The sequence below is a fragment of the Anabrus simplex genome, chromosome 9 (assembly GCF_040414725.1).
Source record: "Anabrus simplex isolate iqAnaSimp1 chromosome 9, ASM4041472v1, whole genome shotgun sequence".
Classification (NCBI taxonomy): domain Eukaryota; kingdom Metazoa; phylum Arthropoda; class Insecta; order Orthoptera; family Tettigoniidae; genus Anabrus; species Anabrus simplex.
Genome location: NC_090273.1, coordinates 3118497 through 3142595, shown reverse-complemented (window position 1 = coordinate 3142595; position 24099 = coordinate 3118497). Strand labels below are relative to the sequence as shown.

The 24099-nt window shown below is 37.6% G+C and overlaps 1 protein-coding gene across 1 annotated transcript in view; it reads right to left on the bottom strand.

Annotated features, from left to right (window-relative positions):
* The window catches only part of LOC137502198 (mediator of DNA damage checkpoint protein 1-like), a 256189-nt gene that overhangs the window by 58242 nt on the left and 173848 nt on the right, over positions 1 to 24099 (bottom strand). Inside the window, exons 8-9 of the mRNA XM_068229239.1 lie at positions 1837 to 1989; positions 1602 to 1757 (exon numbers count right to left, since the gene is read on the bottom strand). Of these exons, the coding sequence (XP_068085340.1) occupies positions 1602 to 1757; positions 1837 to 1989 (309 nt within the window). The remainder of the gene's footprint in view (positions 1 to 1601; positions 1758 to 1836; positions 1990 to 24099) is intronic.

Sequence of the window (24099 nt, the reverse complement as noted above, 5' to 3'; positions counted from 1 at the left end):
ACACTATTATGAGCAAAACAGATCTACACTATATCATCTTCTTTTATTCTAGTCACCGAGTAAACTATGCATGTTAAAACATTTACTCTCGTATCCGACTTAAGGCGGATAATAATTCTTCAGTGCCTTAAGGCATTTGGTGATAAAAATATCAAGTTTCGAAGTTCAGTATGCTTTTAGCATCTTAGGTTTATCTAATTCCGTAACACTCATGTGTGACGTAGTTTAAAGATAAAAATTTCATTGTTCCGTATTGAAAGTATTAACGTTAAAAATTAAATAATTGAAAAAGAGGTTCAACCTATTCAATACATAAAAGAAAGGAATGTAGTGATTACATTCTTATTTAATAGAGATTAGAAATGGGACCGGTTTCGACCCTAGTCCAGGTCATCGTCAGCCGTACAAAACATAAAAAACAAGAAAAACAATGCATATGAAAAAGAATAAGTGAACTCTGGATCGGTATAAGATGAAATATAAATTGATGATGGGGGTAGAAATTGTGAGTCACTTAAAATAAAACAGTACGTAATATTATGAAAGGTAGTACGGCACACGCAATGATAACTAAAGTCTCTCAATGTTTATGAATAGTGGAGAACGGTCAAATGGGTCAGTTTTTACACTCTGTCAGGTACAAAGTCACAATACTATCGAACAACTTATGAAGATCCATAAATATTTTGAAGTCGCAGACGAATAGATTTATAGAAGCGAACTGCCAGCTCTCGGTGATCAGCGCGGCACATCCATGCGCTGTGGTCTCGAACGCCTTTCATAATATTACGTACTGTTTTATTTTAAGTGACTCACAATTTCTACCCCCATCATCAATTTATATTTCATCTTATACCGATCCAGAGTTCACTTATTCTTTTTCATATGCATTGTTTTTCTTGTTTTTCATGTTTTGAACGGCTGACGATGACCTGGACTAGGGTCGAAACCGGTCCCATTTCTAATCTCTATTAAATAAGAATGTAATCACTACATTCCTTTCTTTTATGTAAGGAATAGGTTGAACCTCTTTTTCAATTATTTAATTTTTGACGTAGTTTGCCATAATCCAATATATATATATACGATGTTGCTATGAAATGGCCAGTAGTGAACTTGTTTTTTGTTTTTTTTTTTTGCTATTTTGCTTTACTTAACGTCAAAAACTTCATAATGGTCCGTATTGAAAAAAGATTTACATTCAAAAACAGAGGTAAGGTTATCCAACTGTTCAGTAGTATTGAACCTTACCTCTGTTTTGAAATTTTGCTTCACGTCGCACTGACACAGATATGTCTTATGGCGACAATGGGAGAGGAAATGCCTAGGAAGTGGAAGGAAGCGGACGTGGCCTTAATTAAGGTACAGCCCCGGCATTTGCCTGGTGTGAAAATGGGAAACCATGTAAAACCATCTTCAGGGCTGCCGACAGTGGGGCCCGAACCCACTATCTCCCGATTACTGGATACTGGCCGCACTTAAGCGACTGCAGCTATCGAGCTAGTGAACGTGTTAATGCACACAAATATTTAAAAAAAAAGGTATGTGTTCTGCTTAAACCTTAATTTAAGGTAAAAATAATTCGGGCAGGTTTTACTGACCTTTCATTTCCTGAGGTGGTGGTTTCACACTACTCGTCACCATCACACTGTACCCTGTCAACAGCTGATGTTGCGATGCTACCTTCAATGAATCATGTAGAGAGAAATTGAACTTCATTTCAGATTCCGAATCTTTTACAATGTAGTGCCAAGGATCTGCAAAGAAAGATATATTCATCATTACAGAAGTAGTATGACAGTATTGAACTTTGCTAGCTGCTACAATTGTACTTACCAAGGAAAGACCCAGACTGGCGACTTCTTTTAAGCCACTCCAGTGATACGACAGGTTTACCCATTCCCATTATGCAAAGGAACTTGTATGTACGCCGAACCTTATCCGTTACAAGGACAGTGCAGTTATCTGGTGTGTCTACAACAGACCCTCCTGAAAAAACAACAACACTCATGTCATCTAGGCTGCCTGCAATCTCTAACCAAGTAAATACCAACGCAGAAGGTCAAATGGCTGGACTGGATTAAAAATGAAGATATATGGAATCAAGTACAGCCTGGGACGAGGCTTGGAGGGTGGTTTATTAAACACATGCATGTGAAATGAAGTTTCTAAGATCAGCTATGTAGAAGATGACAAGGGACATGCAGGTGAACTCAAAAGAGTGCTGGATGGCTGCACATGCGGATTCCCATGAAGTACTAGGAGAGGCGGTTGGAACAAATTTAAGATGATCTAACCAAAAAGGAAGACACATCGGAAGAAGAAACGAGAGGAAGTTCACAAACACAGGATCGACAGACGACTGAATCATGCTGGTGAGAGGAGGATAGACTGATAGTGGCTAAGAACAGCAGGAATAGACCAAGGATGAAGTATTTACCAACAACAAATACAAATGTGGCACCAGACATATCATACAACATAAGATATTGTCATCTATTGTGCCAGGTTTGATCCACAGTGGGAACTAGCAGCCATCCAGCTCTGTTATAAAGGAAGTCATTTCTAAAATCTCATTGTGAAAGGAGCAAGCTCTCTAATCATGGATAAAGAATAAGAACAGTTGAAGTCAACAACAGTGTTGACAAGACTAGATCTCAACTGACAACTGATACAAGAACAGATTCCATATACTGACTTTGCTCAAATCCACCAGCCATCAGCAGCATCTCCTCGTCACACATTCAGCCTTGCCATCTGGAGCAAACTGTGTCGACGAACTAAACCTATTACAGAACTATTTAAAATAGTTTTACTTGAGTCCGCCTTGTCAATACACCTTATAATGATAGAAAACCATTTATTTTACCATACATGTTTCGGGAAAATCATCCATTCCCTTCATCAGTGATGACTTCACTGAAACTATTTTCAATAGTTCTGTAACAGATTCAGACAAGTTAATACAGAATCAAACAACCATATTAACCTATTATGGTTAAGTTTAGCAACACGAACTAAACCCAAACGAGTACCCTTTATAACCACATTTCATACCGGTCTCAACAAAATCAATAAAACAAGCATTCCATCTTCTCTGATCCTCACCTCACAAAAAAAAGATCCACCAAATCTCAAACTTCTTCCACCTCTTTTCCCCTGTGAACACAGCAATTTCAAGACCTGCCATCTCGATATACCCAGCACCATTACCAACAAAATATATTTCTCAGTACAAGGTCGTCATCCGATATCATCTACCAGATTTCTACTACCTACACTCTGTGGCTGCAGTATCTGTCCCCGTCGAACCACAGTTAGTGATTATTTTACAGTTTAAGTCCTTAAACTTCCCACTCTCTCGCTCTGAAGTTGGATATCAACTTTGCTCAGGTCTATCCCCTCTCTCAATCTTTATCTCACAACAGCGTCTACTTGTCAACAATGACACTGCCATTGTTATTTCATCCTCCACTGACAAAGGCTGCAGTAAAAAGTTTAGAATACACTTCAGTAGCTATTTTATCCACGTGGTAAGTTGTCGATCTCCATCTGTTTCCTATAAGTACTGTATACAGAAGATCAATTGGTTTTTATCCAATTGATTGTATAACGCTAGTGCCACCTTGGAATTACGGGTCTGCTGTCATGAAATGGTGCCGAAAATCAACCATTACTGCAAAGAGTATATTGTGGCCTTTTTTGACGTATAGTGACGAAGATTGAACCCCTGATCCTAGAAAAATGTAAGTTAATTTAATTCACTCACTGTAATATGTACGAATATGACATTATGAGCATGTTTTACTATTAAGGAACGTGAAAGTATATAATTATGACGTGATTTTGGATTTACTGTGACACTGATTGAACCCTCTGTATATTCTTTTTTTAAGGCCTCATAGGACCACTTCAGCCAATCATTTTCTGGTCATCTTTTATAGGTTTTCACTCCAAATTTCATTAGTTCTGATCATTCTGTGAAATGGTGCCGCCTTGGAATTACGGGTCCACTGTCGTGAAATGGTGCCAAAAATCAACCATTACTGCAAAGCGTATATTGAGGCCTTTTTCTGATGCATAGTGACGAAGTTTGAACCCCTGATACTAGAAAAATGTAATTTAATTTAATTCACTCACTGCAATATGTCCGATCTGCATATATCCTTTCGATTGCATGTCGTTTGCCTATTTTTTGTTTAAATCTTATTTTTATGTTTTTCAGTTTCTTTGAATTTTCTGTCTTGCTTTGCAAATCGTCCAGAGTTGTTTCTAGTTCTTCCGTATCCTCTCTAATTTCCGTAACCCTGGAACCGGCAGTCGTCGCAATTGCGACTCATTTCCCTGTTACTCAACCGGCAGAGTCGCTATCGAGATCCATTACGCCAGCACTGACTAATTTTGAGATAGTGCCTTGACACTCAACATCTTTATGACATATCTTGCATCATGTTGAAGAGGAAACTCTACTCTACAAATACAGCACAATTCTGAAGTAGTTTAGTGTGAAAGAGTGTGCGGTATACACGTGGGAAAACGAGAACGCTTTGCAGACAGTCATTCTGTTGTGCTTGCTGTGGTTGTCTGATGTGCATTAGCTTTTGTGGTGCAAAATGAGTGAATTGTCAGGAAGTAGTGAAATTCGTAATTGTTTGTTTGATCTGGACGGCGAAGGTGATAGTGACGTATTTTCAGAAGGAATTGACGATGATTTTGACAATAATTCGTCAGGTAGTGGCGAGTTATATGAGCCTAAGTTAAGTGATTTCGACACTGATATGGAACACAATGAACCAGCCACTGATGATAATAATGATAATGACAGTAATGCAGTTGATCAAACAGAACCGAAGTGGACAAGAGTTTATCCTCCAGAGTCAGAAATAAAAATGGAAGAGAAGTTCAAGGTTCGAAACGCAGGTATACGAAATTGCCCTCTGAGAAACAGTCCTCCTCCAACATATTTCTACTTTTTTCTCCAATGGAATCTTCTAGTGACTGAAACTAATAAATACGCACAGGAAATTATTCGAAATAAAACTAATTCCGGAAATATGGGTCCATATTCTCGTCTGCAAAGATGGGTTGTCATTACAGAAATGAAAAACAATAATTTCGCTAGTTATAAATATGGGTCTGAACCCTAATAACTACATTAAAAAATAGAGGTGCACTTCAAAATTGCAAATATTTCTTAAGTCATGTCACTAAAACGTTTCAACTGGAAAGAAATATTCTATAACCTGTTGGCAAATGCCTACATACTCTATAGTTTGAATACCACTGACAAGCCCCTTGAACATGGGTAGTATTGTCGAAGGTGTTGTAGATGAAGAAACGCTTCAAAACATTCCACCTGGACTTTCAGGAGAATGAGACATCAGCTCGTACGCTTCCCACTGTTCGACTGCAGAAAAAGAGTCACGCACCCACTTCCGGTGTCCAGGATGTCCATCAACAGTACTACAATAAATTAGAACAGGAAGAAAGAGGGGCCACCGCGAAGTAGACTCACGTGTTGGTGCAATGTGCTTGTGTTATTTCAGTTCTATTTTACTTTACAATACTTTAATGTAGTGAAACCATTCTACATATTTTTAATAAGCATAAAATTGTGCAAGTTTTGTATATAGTAAAGTTGTCATATAATATTACTTTTTACGTACACATTGCCCAGAACTTTCGGATTATTTTGGAATACTTAGCGTGTTGGATACTTCACCCATACTGCTTCAGGATACTAAATTGGTAAATTTAATTTCCTACTATATTATTCTTAGTCCTTTTCTGAATAAAATGACTTGTTATACATAAAAATAAATTGAAAAACAACATTTTTATGAAATTTTTTAAAGCTGCTTGCAAAACCTCGCCTAAATGCTTGCTGTTTTAAGGTAAACCGCTTGCCGGTTCCAGGGTTAATCCATTCTACTTGTTGTTTCATATTATAGAATTTCTCTATAATTTTTCTTGGCAGTCTGGTTCCTTATAATGGGACACACACAAAAAAAAGATCCTCTTCTTCCATATAGTATTTGTGATAGGCTCCAGTTCTCTGTATACCACTTCATTTGCCACACTATCAACTATTGTCCATCTTTTTTGATATTTTTTATTTGTGCACTGTACAATGGGGATTCTGCAGCTGTATCTGGAAAGACAGTCGAGACTAGTTTGTTAAATCAGGAAGTGATGAACCATACAGTCCAAGAAACCCGGTTAGAGATGAGAAAACTAGATTTAATTATTCAATGTAAACAGAAAAGTAGCCCTAAGCACACTGTGTAAATAATTCACAGTGGCAATTAATCAGTACACTGAGAATCTGAGAATCTATGGGCCGACTGCAGAAATGATGACTAGTTTTAAGCCTTAGATGTCTACCTAAACAACGCCTAAATCGAGCACGATCTTACATTGCATAAACAATTTTCAGCTGGTGTTTAACTAAATCTTATAATATTATCGACACGCCACCGTATGGGGAAGTGTAGTGTTGTTATGGTGAGTGTAATCTAAATAGCTTCAGCGTAGGTTCAAAACGCATCATTGGCAGCCCTGAAGATTGTTTTCCGTAGTTCCCTATTTTTACACCAGGCAAATAGTAGCGCTGTTATTATGGCCACGGCACTTCTTCCCCAGTCCTCCTCTTTAAACAATAATCACCACCATCACCACTACTTGCCTTTTCCTATTTCATAGCTGCCGAAGACTTATCTGAATTAGCACGGTGATTACAGATATATAAACCATATACAACCTACTTTTTAGTTTTAGTTCTCACAATTGTGTGTGCTTACTTGGCAGTAAATGTAAGTGAATCCCTCCTGGTTGATGCGACAGCCCTCTTATCACTGGGACAAGTAATTCTAACATGTATGTAGTCAAAGTGTCCTATAATTCCATGGAAATTACCCCCCCCCCTTTTTTTTTTTTTTCTCCCTATTTGCTTTACATCGCACCAACACAGATAGGTCTTATGGCGACCCCATGTATAATAAAACATATCAGTTGCCAAGAATTGTAGTCAAGTTGTCAGTCTCAAGAAACAAGTCTCTTGAAAAGCAAAATCTTACTTTAAGCTTTTGCAGCGGGCGACCCACAGAGAGCAGAGAGGTCGTTGGACTAACCTTTCTTCCCAGAATTGTCTGAACGTGATAATACAAATTACATGTTTCATGGTACATAACCTCCGATTGTGATTCACTCCTCTCATTTGAGGTTAAACAGTGTTCTCGGCAGTGTTTAAACATGGCCGGTTGAACATCAGTTTTAGACAGTGTCCAAGTGATAGATAACGCCTCTGTAATACGGCAGCCATACTTAGGCAGTTTAACCTAGACACCATCTAAACACCGTTTCTGCAATCGGCCCCATATATTTATAAGAAAGAAGAGTTTTGTCTGTAAATTGCTCAGAATTTAAAAAATAATGGTACTTCCTTATCGGTTGTGTCCACAGTAACAAGGAAATGAACTTTTTAACTTTCCATAATCTCTGTCTGTATATATGTACGTGTGTACTACGTACGCACATCACAAGAAAAGGGCTGAGGGGAATGTGATGAAAATTGGTATGTTAAGTCGGAGAACAAGGAAATGCAATCTAAGCTATAAAAATTTTATTCGTGCTGAGCCAAATAATAGTTTAGGGGAAGGTCTAAAATTTTATTTTCAAAAATCTATGTTGATAGTGGCCCTAGCGATAAATACTAAATGACTAAGTTAATGAAAATGGAATACAGCACTACAGCTTAGTCTATACATTCTTTTATTCAAGCTGGATTAGTTTGCAGAAAAACACCTAAAAAATTTAATTTTAAGTACCTATGTTATTGGTTCTACATAACAAAAGTTACAGAGAATATCTTATACAGTTTTACCATACTGACAAATGCCGAGCATTGCTAACAAGGAAATATTGTTCAATTGTGTTAACTGGCGATGGTTTTTGTCAGGATTGTCTTAAGGTGTAAAACCGCGTGGTCACCTGTCCATCTCGAAAATTGTGAAAAAGATCATAAAAATGAGAAAGAAATCATAAAGGAATTATCACTTGAAGCAAGACGAAAGAAGGATTCCCTTTACATTAGATTCCCTAATATGACAGTCGGAAGAAAACTAAGTGTGAAGACCTATCATATAGAAAGCTCAAAAAACTGATCAACAATAACATTCCATTGAGCATTGTTTGTTGTGATGTGTGCTGCCACTCATCTCCGATATATGGCATATAATGATTAATTAATGTTGTAATGGTCCACCTTTCAATACTATAACATGCAATATTCTAAATTACATTAACTAGGGACTAGTTTTGGCCGGGCCGGGCCTGGCCATCTTCAGCCTTAATGTAAAACATTTAATAACTAAACAAATGTACATGCACACAGCTGACATAAAAAAATTAAAGAAATATATACAAATTGACATTAAAAAACTGGGATGAAATTATGAGTAAATAAGAAATAACTAGGTTCTAAATTCTTGCCTCTTGAGTATGGTCATCATCGTGACTCTTTCATGTATTAATATTCACAGAACTGTTAGTTCTATCACTGCTAATCATTACTAATTCAATTGTAAACGGTAACCGGTAAATGTTGATCCCGTAGTCGATCACCAAATCTACTTGAGTGGTGTGAGCCGTATCCAAGTCATTGGACGCCGCTGTAAATAACCAGCAGCTGACGCAGAACTGCTAGATGGTGTTTCAATATCAATCAACATAATAAAATGAGATGCTCTCGTGGTGCTTGTTAAATCATGCTGAAATGTTGTTGGACATTGTCAGGACAGCACATGAAGATGCGGTTAAAACAGATACATTGGGTCTGGTATAAAATTTGCAATTCATTGCGGTGCCCATGAAGTTAACCTGAATAAATGAGATAAAATAAATTAATGAATTGAAGGAGAGAGTGTGTTAGTTAAATGGCATAGGTTATATGAGACTTACCTCTCAATACAGCATGTAGTGTGTGGCCTACTGTTGTGTGTGCTTCCGACTAACTGTTGTGAGATTCAAAGGAAAAGGAAGGGGCGGGAAAATATCCTCTTTGACCTTCTAATTCCCATTTTCAGAAGCGTCAAACCAACAAGTCATAATTCAGTTTTTCTAATATTCACAGCAACTTTCCTCAGCAGCCATCCTTTTTCCCACATCCTTCACCTCCACCTTAATTCCCCCCTTCCACTCCTCCCCCCTCTCCTTCACGACCTACCCACGATCTCTCGCCTTGCCCTACCCCTTTCCCCTTGCCCCGCCTTTCCCTATTAGACCAATAGTTAATTTTAGAAATAGTCCGGTATATAAGACGGTCAAATTCATACAAAGATTTTTAAAACAACACTATAAGTTTAATAGCCAGATGCACCTAATTAATACTATTGACTTTTGTAACAGAATTAAAAACATTGAGCTAACAGACTACTACACGATACATAGTTTGGATATCAAAGATATATACTCCAACATTCCTATCGTAGATACTATAAAAATAGTAAGAAAGAATTTAATGCAACACAACAAATTAAGTAAGGAGGAAATTGAAAAATGTTTAACATTACTAGAATTTACTTTGGAAAATAACTACTGTATTTTGTTTTTGACAACAAAATTTACAGTCTAAAGGCCTAGCAATGGGTTTGCCGACTTCAGGTATTTTAGCAAACATATTCATGGATTACATGGAATATAATAAAATAGTGGATAAAATAGATGGATTGATTACAGGGTTGAGATACGTCGATGATACATTTGTTATTATCGATGAACAAAAGGTTAAACCTGATGGTACATTAGAGTATTTAAATACTTTGGATAAACAAGTGCATTTTAGATGGAATCTGAAAATGATAGGACGTTAAATTATTTAGATTTAACAATTACTAGAAATTCTGGTCATTTCGATTTTCAAATCTTCAGAAAAGCTACTCAAACGGATACTATTATCAGAAATGACTCCAATCATCCAGGTCAACATAAAAAGGCAACATTTTACAGTTTAATTAATAGAGCTATGAACATACCTACTGTATGTCAGAGCAGAATTATAACAGAGTGATAAATATAATCCACCAAATTGCTCGTAGCAACAGATATTCCAAAAGATTTATTAATAGAATGATAAATAAAGTGAAAAATGAACCAAAAACAACTTTAATTAAAAAACGAAAGGAGAAAAAGAAATCTGCAGTCCTAACTTTCCGAAATAAGCACTCTTATCAACTGGCTTTTTCAGGAAAAAGAACATCAATGTCTCATACAAAACGGATAATAATACTAATAAGATAATTTTCAATTCAGATAAGATAGAGAATAAATGTATATTTAGTAAATCAGGAATTTAGAAATTAACATGCCAAACATAGGACAGACTGGAAGAAGTTTGGCTATAAGGTACAAAGAACATGTTAATGCAGTCAAACATAAAAGATATTCGGCAATGGGAGAACATATGGTTGAAAAGAATCATAAATTTACAGACATTTCTAATGACATGAAATTATTACATTTAGCCAAAAACGGAAAATTCATGACCGTTTTTTTATCTTACACAAAAAAAATAATTTTGAATCAAGTTTAAATGAGAGAAGTGCAGAAGATAACCCACTGTATAGACTAGCATATGATCATTTAAGGGACAAAAAGAAGAAATAAAGAAGAAAAATTTATGTAAGTATTCTCATTCAGTTCAACAAAATTTTATGTATTGATCATTTTTATAATATTTCATAAGTTTTCTTTATTCATTGATATGGTGTATTAGGACACAATACTTCTTTGAAGTGTAAAAACAAAAGATTGTGTTATATTGTTTTATTCTTTGAACTGACCACTGATGAAGGGAATGGCTGACTTCCCGAAACATACATGGTTAAATAAATAGTTTTCCATCACGAATAAGCGTATTGAAAAGGCGGATTCAAATAAAACTATACACAAACCATTCAGAATTTACATAAATACCTCATAGACATTTGGAATACTGAAAAAATGCCCGAAGAGTGGAATACGACGATAATACACCCTTTAAATAAAAAAAGTGACAGATCAGATCCCAACAATTATCGGAGGATATCATTGCTGGATATCACTTACAAAATTTTTTCAAAGTTATTATACATGAGAATTCAAGAACAACTTGACTGTGAACTTGGAGAATACCAAGGAGGCTTTCGTCCAGGGAGAAGTTGTCCAGATCAAATTATCAGTTTAAAGTGGATTATGAAGCATCATAGGGTTAGAAACAAAAAGGTAGTTATCACTTTTGTTGATTTTAAAAAGGCGTACGATAGTATCCATCGTGAGTCATTATTGAATATCCTAAAAGAATTTGGTTTATGTCCAAAACTTATTCGCCTTATTGGAATTACCCTTAAGAACACTAAATCTAAAGTCAGATTTAGAAATGAACTCTCAAAGCCATTTGACATTAATACTGGACTTCGGCAGGGAGATGGACTCTCACCATTATTGTTTAATTGTGTGTTGGAAAAAATCATGCGGGAATGGAATAAGATGAGTCAACCTATCATCACGATTGGCAGAAAAATAAGACTCAATTGTTTAGCATTCGCTGATGATCCTGCACTACTTGTTAATGATATGGAAGAAGCTGGATTGCAAATAGAAGAACTTGATAACATTGCAAGAAAAGTTGGATTGCAAATTTCGTATGAAAAAACAGAAATAATGCCAACCTTCCCTGTTACAGCACCAACCATTACCTTAGTCAATACCAAACAAATTAAAATTGTGAATAAATTTAAATATCTCGGTGAAATTATAACTTGGAACACCAATGAAAAATCATCAATAGAAAGCAGAACATTTATGTTAAAAAAAAAAAGCACAACGAATTACATGGCCAACGTACAAGAAAAAATCTCTTTCAATAAATGCTAAACTTCAACATTACTGTTCCGTCATTAAACCTGAAGCGACTTATGCTTGTGAGACACTGTTTAAATTGAACACCAAAGCAACAACTGATACACTGCAAAAGGTTGACAGAAGGATACTCAGAACAATCATTAATAAAAAACATCAGGTGGATGGACAATGGAGATTATTGCCTAATGCAGTGGGTTATAGGGAAAGTGAATCTATAATAGATACGATGAGAAAAAGAAGAACTGCCTTTTTCTGTCATCTTTCTAGATTAAATGATAATGGGATAATAAAACAACTATTTACTTACTTTTGGAAAAGTAAAACAAAAAATAATTGGTTTAAAGAAGTTCAGAATGATTTAGAAGAGCTGAATATTACAAGAAGCAAATTGAAAATAGAGAAGAAAAAAAGGATTCTCAAGAACAAACAAATACAGTAGAACCTCGATAATTCGAAATCGGTTAATTCAAAATCTCGCCTAATTCGAAGCAGCTCTCGTTTCCGGAAACATAAGGCACGGTTTTGCATGTTATTTAAATCGTTTAATTCGAAATACGCATAATTCGTAATTCGAAGAACAATGTCAGTCCCGTTATCGAAATTCAGACTTTTAATTCGAAACTGCCTTTACATTTTGAAAAAAAAATAGTATTTTACGGAGTAATTTAAACTCAAAATTTCTCCGCGTCATGAAAGAACGCGTCTTCCGGAACGTGAAGGGGTAACTTTGCGCACTTTCACCTACTTCGGCGTGTCTACAGTGTGCTTCATATCTGCTATGTTCGAGCGGAATCGTAATTATCTTGTATTCGGAGTTTTTAGGAACGCCATAATTCACAATGTCACGTAGCAGGCAGTGTGCGGAGAGGTAGAATCCGCGAACTTTGGCGATGTAGACAGTTGGCGAAAAAGCGTGGCTTATAGCCTATAATCAATTCGTATCGTACGCACCAATATTGTCAATGCCGATGAAACTACATTGTTCGTTTGTTTTATTTTTTTAAATGCTGAAACCAAATGGACTAATGGTTTTAAAGGAGAGAATTGCCAGCCGGCAAATGTACTTTGTTGCTATGCAGTGCACAGTGCACACGGAAGCGAGATACTTCCTTCCCCTGTCATAGGAAAGTTCTAAAAGCCACGATGTTGAAGGGCGTCGGGCACTTTCCATGCCAGTACAAGGCATCTAAAAATGCAGACAGTACAGTAGGCCTAATCCAAAAAATAAAGCATTTGCACAGGATAGCCAGCATAATTTTTCCTCGTCCTTGAATCGTGTTTTCTTCCTTTCGTTGCGTGAAGTTATATTTGTCATTGTTTTAGACAAGAGCATTATCTGAATGATGTAAATGCACTTTGTTGGATACATTTCTAAAATAGTGTTTGCCATGGCATTTGAAAAGTTTAAACTGAGAATCAAGGTGATTGCATACATTAATGGGTCTTAGAAATGCCATGGCGGGAAATCGTACAAGTATAGTCACTGTACTGTTGTTGTAATGTGGACGGAAGCGAGAGACTTTCTTACCTCGTCATACGAAAGTTCGATAAGCCGCGATGTTTTAAGGACATCGGGTACCTTCCGTGCAAGCACAAGGCATCAAAAATGCATACAGTACAGTAATCCAATTAATAAAGCACTTGCACAGGGGAGCCAGTATAGATTTCTCCTCGTCTTTCAATCATGTTTTCTTTCTTTTGATTTGATTGTGTGAGGTTATGTTTGCCGGCGAGTTATCCAAGTGCATTGGTTACTGTAAATGCATCTTGTTGTATACATTTGGAAATAGTTTTTTCCATGATATTTGAGAGCTTTAAACTGTGAATCAAGGTTAAGTGCATGCAGTAACGGGTCTTAGAATATACTGTTAGGCCGCAAGGGTTGGCATTTCCGAGGTACGTGTTGGCGGTTAATTCGAAATCACGTAATTCGAAGTCCGATTTTTGCGTCCCAACGACTTCTGTTCTTAAGGACTTTCGGGGAGTGGTAATTGGTTTACAGCTTCACATTTTGTCTGAAAAGAATTTCAAGAAAATGCTATTGAAGATACTGAAAACAAGTCGGCAAATATTTAAGTTTCTCCGACTACATTAAAAACGTTTTAAATCGATTTTGGGATAAAATATACCAATTATAGGAGTATAGACAAATATAGGTTCTAACGCCAATTTAGGCACTATAGTTCCACCGTTTCTAACCTTATAAATACATGAAACATGTAAATATAACTTCATTTTAAGTTATCTCTTAAGGAACAACATAGGTTTTTGCCTAAAATCCGAGGTCTAGTGATACGTTCGTTGTTTATTAGGCTTCAGTCATGCAATAGTGTGATAGTATGGGGTTGCCTGTGTATCATACCTCAGACTGTAAATAAATCTAAGGCAACAATTAAGCGCTCGCTGAAGTTTCGAAGTCTGCTCTTTTCTTACGTCTACAAGAATGATGTCACAGTAGTAGAATTGTTAAAAACTGGCCATGTTTGTGTGGTACTGTAAGGTCTATTCGTTTCAAAAAGAAAGGCAAATTTTCAAGCAGGTTTTAGAAGAGGAATAATAGTACAACGTATTGAAATATGAAAATATCCTGCTGCCGTAGGGAACCTAAAAATACGAGGTGGAAATTGTAAGAAAATTAGATATGCACTTTTATCAATTGTAGAAGTGTATGACAGATTATACACATTGTAAAAATATATACAGCATTTTTTTAATAAGCATACAGTAAATGCAGGGAGGAAGAAACACAGAATTCAGCCATGCGTGAGCATCGGTATCGGTAGTAACAAAAATGTTGGCCAACATAATCTAACCGAACATAACAAAACAGGAAAAGAAATGAATTCAATTCACATCTTCAGCTCCTTGGTTGAATGGTCAGCATAGTCGCCTTTGGTTCAATTCCCGGCCGGATCAAAGATTTAAACCTTAAATGATTATTTCCCCTGGCTTGGGGACTGTATATTTGTACTATCCAAAATATTCCTGAAACTCACACACAATACTATCGTCCACAACAAAAGCAGCCAGTTTCCTGTACATGGCAGATGCCGCCCACCCTCGTTGGAGGGTCTGTCTTACAAAGGCTGGACCAGGATAGGATTAGTCACATCAAATTATTACCTCTACTGCATCACTTAAAGGTCCAGGGTGCATGTCTACTGGAGGGATCGGGAAGCGCTACAAGGCCCTATGAATTTGAATAGTCTTCTGTGCATATTTTCATCTGGCCTATATACTTGCACGGTTTACACAATATTTGAGACTATTTATAGTTGTCATTGTTTCTAGGTGTCCAGTGAAAGGCGATCACATCTTAGTCAACATGTCCAGGGGATTAAACATCAGGAAAATCTGCAAAGAAAATCAAATCTTAAAAGAAGATTATTAACAACGGAATCACTAAATAAGGGAAGCAAAGATGAATTCCATGCGGACTTATGCATAGCTCGTGTCGGCAAATATTCCCTTCAACTCACTTGAAAATCCTTCCTTCAAAAGTTTTTACAAAAATATTGTCATCGGAATCAACTTTAAGAAAAAACTACCTGGACACTCTTTACGAAGACACAGTCAGGCGGATAAGGGAAGATATAGGAGACTCATACATCTGGATCTCTGTCGATTACTGACACTCTAGGTCGTTATATTGCCCACTTGATAGTTGGAAAATTAGATCCTGACACGCCGTGTTTGCCATATTTGATCTGCAGCAGACAGTTAACTAAAACCAATCAGGAGACCGTTGCTCAGTTTGTAAATAAAGGTCTCAAGGTGCTCTTCCCCAATAACATGGACGAAAATAAGGTGCTTCTTATATTTACTGATGCACCCGCCTACATGATTGGTGCTGTTAAGTTGCTGAAAGTATTTTACCATGCTCTGATTCACGTCACTTGTTTTGCTCATACTATGAATCGCGTGGCTGAGCAGATACGTGCCGAATTTCCTCGAGTCAACAAGATGATCTCCTCCACTAAGAAAATTTTTGTAAAGGCTCCCACACGAATCCAGTTTATTCCGCGATTAATTACTGATCTTTCACTGCCACCTGAACCCATCCTTACGTGCTAGAGGACTTGGCTTCAGGCCATTGTGTACTACAGCGAACATTTTGATGCAATCAGAAGTTTTGTTCTCGCCCTAAATGAAGATGCCAAAAATGTTCTAAAGGATGTAACCATTTCTCAAGAAATTGCCTACATCAGGTCCCACTATACTTTCTTGGTCCCTGTTATTTCTGCACTTGAGTCTTCCGGGAGACTTATTTACGAACAATTGGATTTGTTAGACGAGGTGAAAGAAAAAATATCAGCTTAGCTCCAGGCCCCGCTGGGGATAGAATTCGGGACAAGCTTAGTAAAGTACTACAGAAGAACCCAGGACTGTCAACGCTTTGTGCTGTGGCTGATGTTTTGATTGGCAAAACTAACGTTGAACGTGACATCTCCCCACGTCTTGTACCAAAATTAAAATACAGCCCTGTAACCTCTGTTGACGTTGAGCGTACTTTCTCAGCCTACAAGCTAGTGTTGTCGGACAAGCGGTGTAGTTTCCCAACAGAAAATCTAGAAAAAGCGGTAGTGATTCCCTGTGCATAAAATTACGTGCAGTAACATGCTTGTAATTCAATGTTTTAATTACTTAGAGACAAAAACTCAAAAATGTGGTGAACCATTTGTGTATGTGAAATATTGTATTAACATGTTATTTGCCGCATTACTAGTATGCATTTAGAGTAATTACCAATTTAGAAAAATATAAATGGTATTTTAATTGATCAGTGCTTATTAAAATATGTAAAATTGAAGCTGCCTAAAACATATTTTTAGAACCTATTTTTTACACATTTGAGAGCCTATTTTAGGCACCTAAAATACAATTTTTAGCTGCCAAAAATCCGAGGTTTACGTATCACATACTGATACAGATTATAAACTGCCCTCTGAAGACAGGCCACTATACATTGCGTCACTGCTTAAGTATTTGTCCTCCATTCACATCAGTAATACCAGCTATGGTTCCTCCCTTTCTATTCCTGTTCATCGATCCTCTATGTACAACAATTCTTTCGTTGTGACGGGTTCTTGAATCTGTGATTCCCTGGCTGTCAGTGTCAGAAATACCACCTCATTACTTACATTTAAGACTGCTTGCCGAGACTACCTGCTGAATGCAGCTGACTAACTTGTATGACTGGATGATCGTATGAATGAGTTAGAAAAGTGTAATGTCTTCTTCTTCTTCTTCTTTTATGACCGCATAAGATCACTTTAGTCGGTCCATCGTTCAGGTCTCTATAAAGGGATTGTTCGGGCTTTGCAGTCCTCCCAGTACATCTTCAGAAGTTCTGACCGTCGTGCCCTTTCCTCAGTTGAAACTGTGCATGTTGTGGGTTTGTTTCGCATAAGGGTAAAGCGGAGGATTGTATTTTTGAGTTTTGTATTCAATTTTATGTTATTTGTGGTGTCTTCTGTCGTAAGGCCTATTTCCTTTAGATCCTCTCTTACTTCTCTGATCCATTTATATTCTGTTGTGATATTTTTTTGAGAGGAGATTGTGTTGTACTAGTAATCTGTAATGGGTTCTAGCTCCTTGTACACGACTTTGTTGGGTATTATTCACCACTGTCCATCTTTCTGGTATTTTTGTTGATGTAGGTTCTTCAAATCCTCCTTTCAATTTTCTTTAGCCTGTCAGTCTTTGATTGTTTATTCAGGTGAAAAAGTGTTTCTGCTGCATATGTAGCTTCTGGTTTTATAACTGTGTTGTAGTGTTTTATTTTTGCATTTATTGACAGACATTTCTTTTACAGATATCCCATGTTAATTTTTGTGCTTTAGCTAATCTATTTGTTCTTGTTTGGATGGAGACTTTTTCATTTAGGTTATTGTCATTACTTCTCCGAGATAATTAAACTGAGTTACTATTCTGATTTTATTACCATTTATGGTAACTTCTATTAGTTGTGTTGGTTTTCGGAGTTCTGTGTTTTTCAAATGATATTTTGAGGCAAATTTTATTTGCAATGTTTTGAAGTTCTGATATCTGGGATTTTGCTTCTTTTATGTCAACCGCTAGTAAAATGTAATAAAAACTTTTCAGTCTGTCAAACACACAGCAATTATAATATAAATAATTATAACACTATAAACATACCTGTAAAAATACACTATCATACAAAGAATGACATGTTTCATTCTAGAAGAACATCCTCAGATTCTATCAAATCACTTAAAACATGCTTATACGTACATTATTATTTACGTTGCGTAAACTTGTCAATAATACGAGTTTAGTGATAACATGAACCAGTAATGAACAAAAAATTTACAAGTATTAATATACAGCCCACTCGCGATAATTCGTGGAAATTAATGCACGCACTTCCGTGAAAGATCGAAAACCGCAAATTATTCGCAGTAATTTTTGAGCCTGGTAAAAACAAAACCATAGGTTAAAATAATGAAATGTATTATATGAACAGGCAGAAAATAATTATAACACTTCACATTGTATTGCAAGAGACACTAGAGAAAAATTACAAAATGCCATGTGGATTATGCCAACATTTGAACCTAACGAAAAAAATCGGTCATCACTCTTTGTTTCTTAGATGATTGTTCATTTTTTCTAATTTTTGATGGTACATTTCTCAAGGAAACAACATCTCAAAATGAAAATTCATCTCTATTTTCTATGTAAGACATAAGTGTGTCTTTACAGACACTAGCTTGACTGTGAGAAACTTCCGGAGTTTCCGTTGCATCACTCCCGCACTCGATATCTTCTGAAACTCCGTCTTCCTCACCAACCGTCAAATTCCGTACAATATCCTCCTCACTTTCATGTCTGAAACCATAATCACCCTTATCGACGTCTAACCACTCAATAATGTCACTTTCTTCTGCATCTTGGCATTTATCCAGGTTTTTCAGTAATGATATCGTAGCAAGACTACGTTGCCCGTTCAAAATATCATCGTCACTGAAGCTGGCAAATGTTGCTCTTCACCTAGAACAGATTTCCATGATCGTGCAAGCATAGCAGCAGTAATTCTGTCCCATGACTTATTGACTGAATGAAGAGCATCCAACAAACTGAAGTCCTTCCAAAATGTTGGAATATCGATGCCTTCCTCAACCAATTGCTGTAACAGAGATGACTTGTAGTTCTTCTTTAAAGCAGCAATAACGCCTTGGTCCATAGGTTGGAGAATAGAAGTTACATTAGGGGGAAGGTATTTCACGTAAATATCACTTTCTTTAAGTTCACTTTCGTGTGGATGAGAAGGCGCTTAATTACGTAGGCCGTCACTTGTTGTCCTAAATATCTGTGTGTCCATCCACGCTGCCTTTTGATGGTAGTACTGCAAAGGTACATTCTCTCGTTTAAAACAACGGGGTTTTCTGGATTTCCTTATCACTAATAATTTTAATTTATGATCACCATTTGCGTTAGCACACGCTTCCTTGGATGTTTTGCAGCCTGGGGCTTGCTGTTCTTGTAGGAAGGTAAACATTTCCAATACAACCCTGTTTCGTCTGCGTTGTAAAGTTGTCTAAGGTCAAGCTGTTCTTTTTCAATGAATGATTGAAATTCCTGTGTGAACTTTTCAGCAGCACCTGTGTCTGCGTTGAGACGCTCTCCGTGAATAGCGTTTCTTAAACCGCGTAAGCCAGCCAGAAGATGCTTTAGGGCCAAGTGCATCGTGAAAATGTTTTGTTTGCTCAGCGCACATTGGGCAGACCTTCCGCTCGTTTTTTATTAAACCACCGTATCATGGCTTTGTCTAGATTTGCATAGTCCAATGTTCTCATTGATTTCCGGGACGAAGAACGATCACAATTAGCAGAAAATTTGATGAGGGTTTCCTTTTGCTTCTTCATGTCTCCCACATCAAACTCGCAGGCTAACTCTGATGATGTCTCGCCTTTCTCCAGTCTTTCTATAATTTTCAGTTTTTCACTGACGGTTAACCTTTTATATTTCATTTTTCGACCACTCATATTGAAAACTCTTACTACAGTACTGACTTATTCGAAACTTCGAAAAGACTTCCGCACTCCGTTCACACTTCTCAAGTACAGTAGCCTACTATACACTCGCTGCCGGCGCACCTACCCTTCACTTGGCTTGGGCTGTGGGGAAAGGGAGGGTAAATTCCGAGTGCATTCCTCTTTCATTTTCTCTGCTTCCAAGATTATGGTAATCTGTGCTGCAACATGCTCAAATGTTTCCCAGTTTGCAGCAGTGTGCGCCTAGACCTACTGCTACAAAGTCTAGTCTCCTCAAATATAAATTAATTCATCTCCACACATCGCATTAAAATTATTTTAAACTAGGCAGAGATAATTTTACTCAGCGTGATGATAAGTGGGTGTAAGAATTAATACTTTAAAAAACTCTCCAAGACACGCGAATTATCAGGAGTGCACTGTAATGAAAAACTTAGGTACTTATCTAGACTGCCGATGCTAACTCCATTGTCAACAAACACTTTTTCAGGATTGTGGTCATGGAATGTTTTGGGTAAGGCACACTGCGCGTAGAGAGGGAAGGGGAAGCATGGGAGGGGCCTTGAGGAGCGTTGTGGATGATAAATCAAGTATACTGTACAGTGGAGAGGGGAGGGGGAAGTAGGGTGAAGCGACTGGAGCGCTGTTGAACTTCTATCAATACTGAGAGGGGAGAGAAGGTTATTGACCTACTTCATGTTATAATGTACTTTTATGTAATATGGATGAATGCAAATTATTTTTTTAGGTGAATAAAGTACGTAACTGAAACAGATACTAACTATTAAATGTTATTATTATGATAAAAACTAATTTAATGAGTGTTGTCAGATGTTATGTGAGTACAGTGAAGAGGGGGGAATTCTTTAAATGTGTATGGTCATTGAGGTTAGTTACATTAGCAATTTTTGCAATGTAAGTTTCTATGGCTTCCTTTATATTCAAAGATTTACTTTTATTTTCGATGTGTAAAATTTTTATATCAGTGTTGATGTCTGTGAAATGGTGTGAACAGTCGTATATGTGCTCCCCGAAGGCTGAATGCCGATTATATCTGATCGCGCTTCTGTATTCTTCGTACCTTGTGTGGAAATTACGTTTCGTTTGACCTATATATGTGGCATTGCAGTTAGGTTCTTGGCACTTGAGTTCATATACTCCCGACTTTGAGAAAGGGCCTTTTTTGATTAGGTTGCACTTGCTCACGTCTCTCTGTAGTCTGTTGTTCGTTCTTAAGGCTACTTTTAAACCTTGTTTCTTGAAATTATTAGCTACATTGTATGTGTTATTGTTAACGTAGTTGAGAACCACGTACAGTAGAAGTCCGCTATAGCGAGTACGTCATATAATGAGAACCTCTTTATTATAACGGCAATCTTTCACTGTACCTTCAAAATTCCTATATTAAACTGTGTATTATCCTTCGGTTACAGCGAGAGCCCTCTCACTGACGCGTCCGTTATTACGAGTGATTAAGCGTGCGCGATTTTTTCGGTTACTGGTATTTATGCACCCCAGCGATTATGTTGCATGCGATCTATTACCTTTGGTATCGTTCCCTCGCTATTTCCACTAGCGAGTTCTCTCGTCATCATTCGAAGGCGATGTCGGAGTCGATTTTTAATACCTGTCGACTGCTGTTCCGCAACGAAAATTCGAAATGAAAGAGGACATATTTCATAATAAATGCGTAAATAACATGTCCGATAATTGTTGTTAACTTGTTAAAAATAAAGGCTGACTAAACGATCGCTTAATGTTAATGCAATTAAGTAAGAATGGGATACACCTCGAGATATGGCAGAGTGCATAATTGATTTTAGAGGTAAAGTTATATTTTCTCGCGCCTGGTTAAATTATGGAAAGGCTATTATTGTGTAAATTTATAGCGAGAAGATTATAATTTCCCTAGTGGCACTTGAAGCGTGTTTTCATCAGAAGTATAGTACGGTTAAGTTAGGACAGGTGACGCTGTTTGAATAAGAAAACTGAACGTTTGCCGCAAAATGCGATCATCTTCGGTACAGTATAGTTTTCTCACTATGTGCATTTGCAAGCTCTCTCGAAGACATTCGAAGGCGATGTTTATCACAGATATTTTCATTTAAGAAATAATTAAGAAATTATTTTACGACAAACTACTATTACGCTCTCTCACAAGACTCTAAAAGACACTTGAAGTGCGCCTGCGCTGTGAGTGAGTTTCTACATTGGTTGTTCCCCCTCCTGTCCCTTCCCCTTCCCTTCTCCAACGTAGTCCTGGTGGCTGGTTTCATCCAGCATTAGGCTCTCATTAATTATTTGTCGCTCTCTTGAGCAATTACTGGGAGGTTCCTTTCGAACCCAAGGCTTCTGGACTGCGAACATCGGAGCGTAAGTCGTGAGTGAATGTTGTATGTGTGTGTATTGAGTGAAAGGTTAATGCTTGTGGCCGCGAATGGGTGTGTGTAAGTGGATTTGAGTTGTGCTTCTGTGTGTGCTGTGCTGCTTGGATGGGCCGGGTTCGTAGTCCAGGGGCCTATGGCCGGTTGAAGGCCGTTTCTTTTCTTTAATGTTAACTACTTGTCTCTATTATTTTCTGTGGATAACTGATCTTCTGTTCCGTTTTATACGTAAGAGGCCAATAGAGGTTTATTGGTTTACCTGTAACGAGTGTTTCTGCTATAATGTTGTACATATGTTGTCTGTGAATAAAAGACAGATGGATTTGCAGATGGAAAGCTCCGATTTTCCTAGGCCCTTATGTTAGCACCTTCTCAGGTGGTAGCGCCCTCGCGTGGTTTCCATCTGTAAATTCTGTCTTGTCTATTATTCTTTCGTATTTAAAGGAGCAATTATGACTGATACTAGTAAAGATGCACTAGGGTCAATGGGACCCGTTAATGAAGATCAGATACGCGACTGTTTCGGTCTCGAATTGCTACGAACCGAGGAGCTGGGGTATGAGTTGTGTATTAGGGGCGTTTCTCCTGCCGGTACATTAGACGATAATATTAGGCTTCTTCGTTCCTCGTTACGTAACCCTGTTAGTTTATCGAGCTGTCAACCTTCCATTCTTCTTGAGAGTGCGTTAGGTCGTATCGGGGTTTCGCTGTCTCAAATAGAGTCCACGTTGGACGAGTTTAGTCAAGGTCAAAGTGATGTCACACGAAAGCAGATTCGTCGTATTAAAGCTCGCCTGCTTCATTACAGGAACCGTGTGTCTGATCTCCAGGCATTATTTGGTGATAGTATGGGCGATAATGTGAAAGCCTTGTTAGTTTTGTGGTAGAATAAAATTGAGACTCTTCTGGGGATGGGAGATAGCTTGTTTTCTGTCTCGGTTGAAAATAAGTCTGGTGATGTTGCTGAACTTACTGAACAGGGACTTTCGCAACTACCGGCTGGTCACCCCATTTCATCCGGCAATGATTCATGTGAGACAGAGAATATTTCTTCAGTCGTTAATTTTGCAAAGCTACCACATCCGCTGCAATTACTTATTAAAGGGATGAAGTCTTATTCTATTGACTCTATCGAACAAGTTATTGAGTTCCTGCGCACTCTAATTGAATTTCTCGAGCATAGTGCTGTATATGGTGTCAAAGATGATCTGATATTTCAAATAATTTATCCGCATGCTTCTGGAAACTTAGCCAGTCGCATAGCTGTGGCTATGTCTGAACGTGATTCTCTTGGGGATTTCCATGCGAAACTGTTACGTGAATGTATTCCTACCAGAGCATTATCATCTCTAGTGCAGCGACATTTCTTTCGAGTACAACGAAGTAATGAATCACTCTCAGAGTACGTTCGGGACATTAAAATGTTTTCGAGAGTTTTCCGCTTGAAATATTCGGAAGGTGAGATTGTGAGTTCTATTGTTGAAGGTCTGACGCCTGAGTATAGGTCTTATTTGTCATTTTCATCAAGGCCTAATTCTTTCCTTGAGCTAGAAAATGCTTGTGTTGCGGCAGAAGGAGTGAAATATGCGGACTCACTCCGTAATATCGATAGACCGTCATCTAGTAGTGCTTCTGTCCCTGTTTCGCCTTCTGTAGACAAAACACGACGTTGTTTTCTGTGTAAATCGGCTGATCATCTACGAAATGCTTGCCCTCGGCGGCAGTTTTCTAAACCTAGCAGTAGTGACTCCGGTTCTCAGCCCGTAGAACGTAAGTGTTACGAGTGTGGGTCTAACACA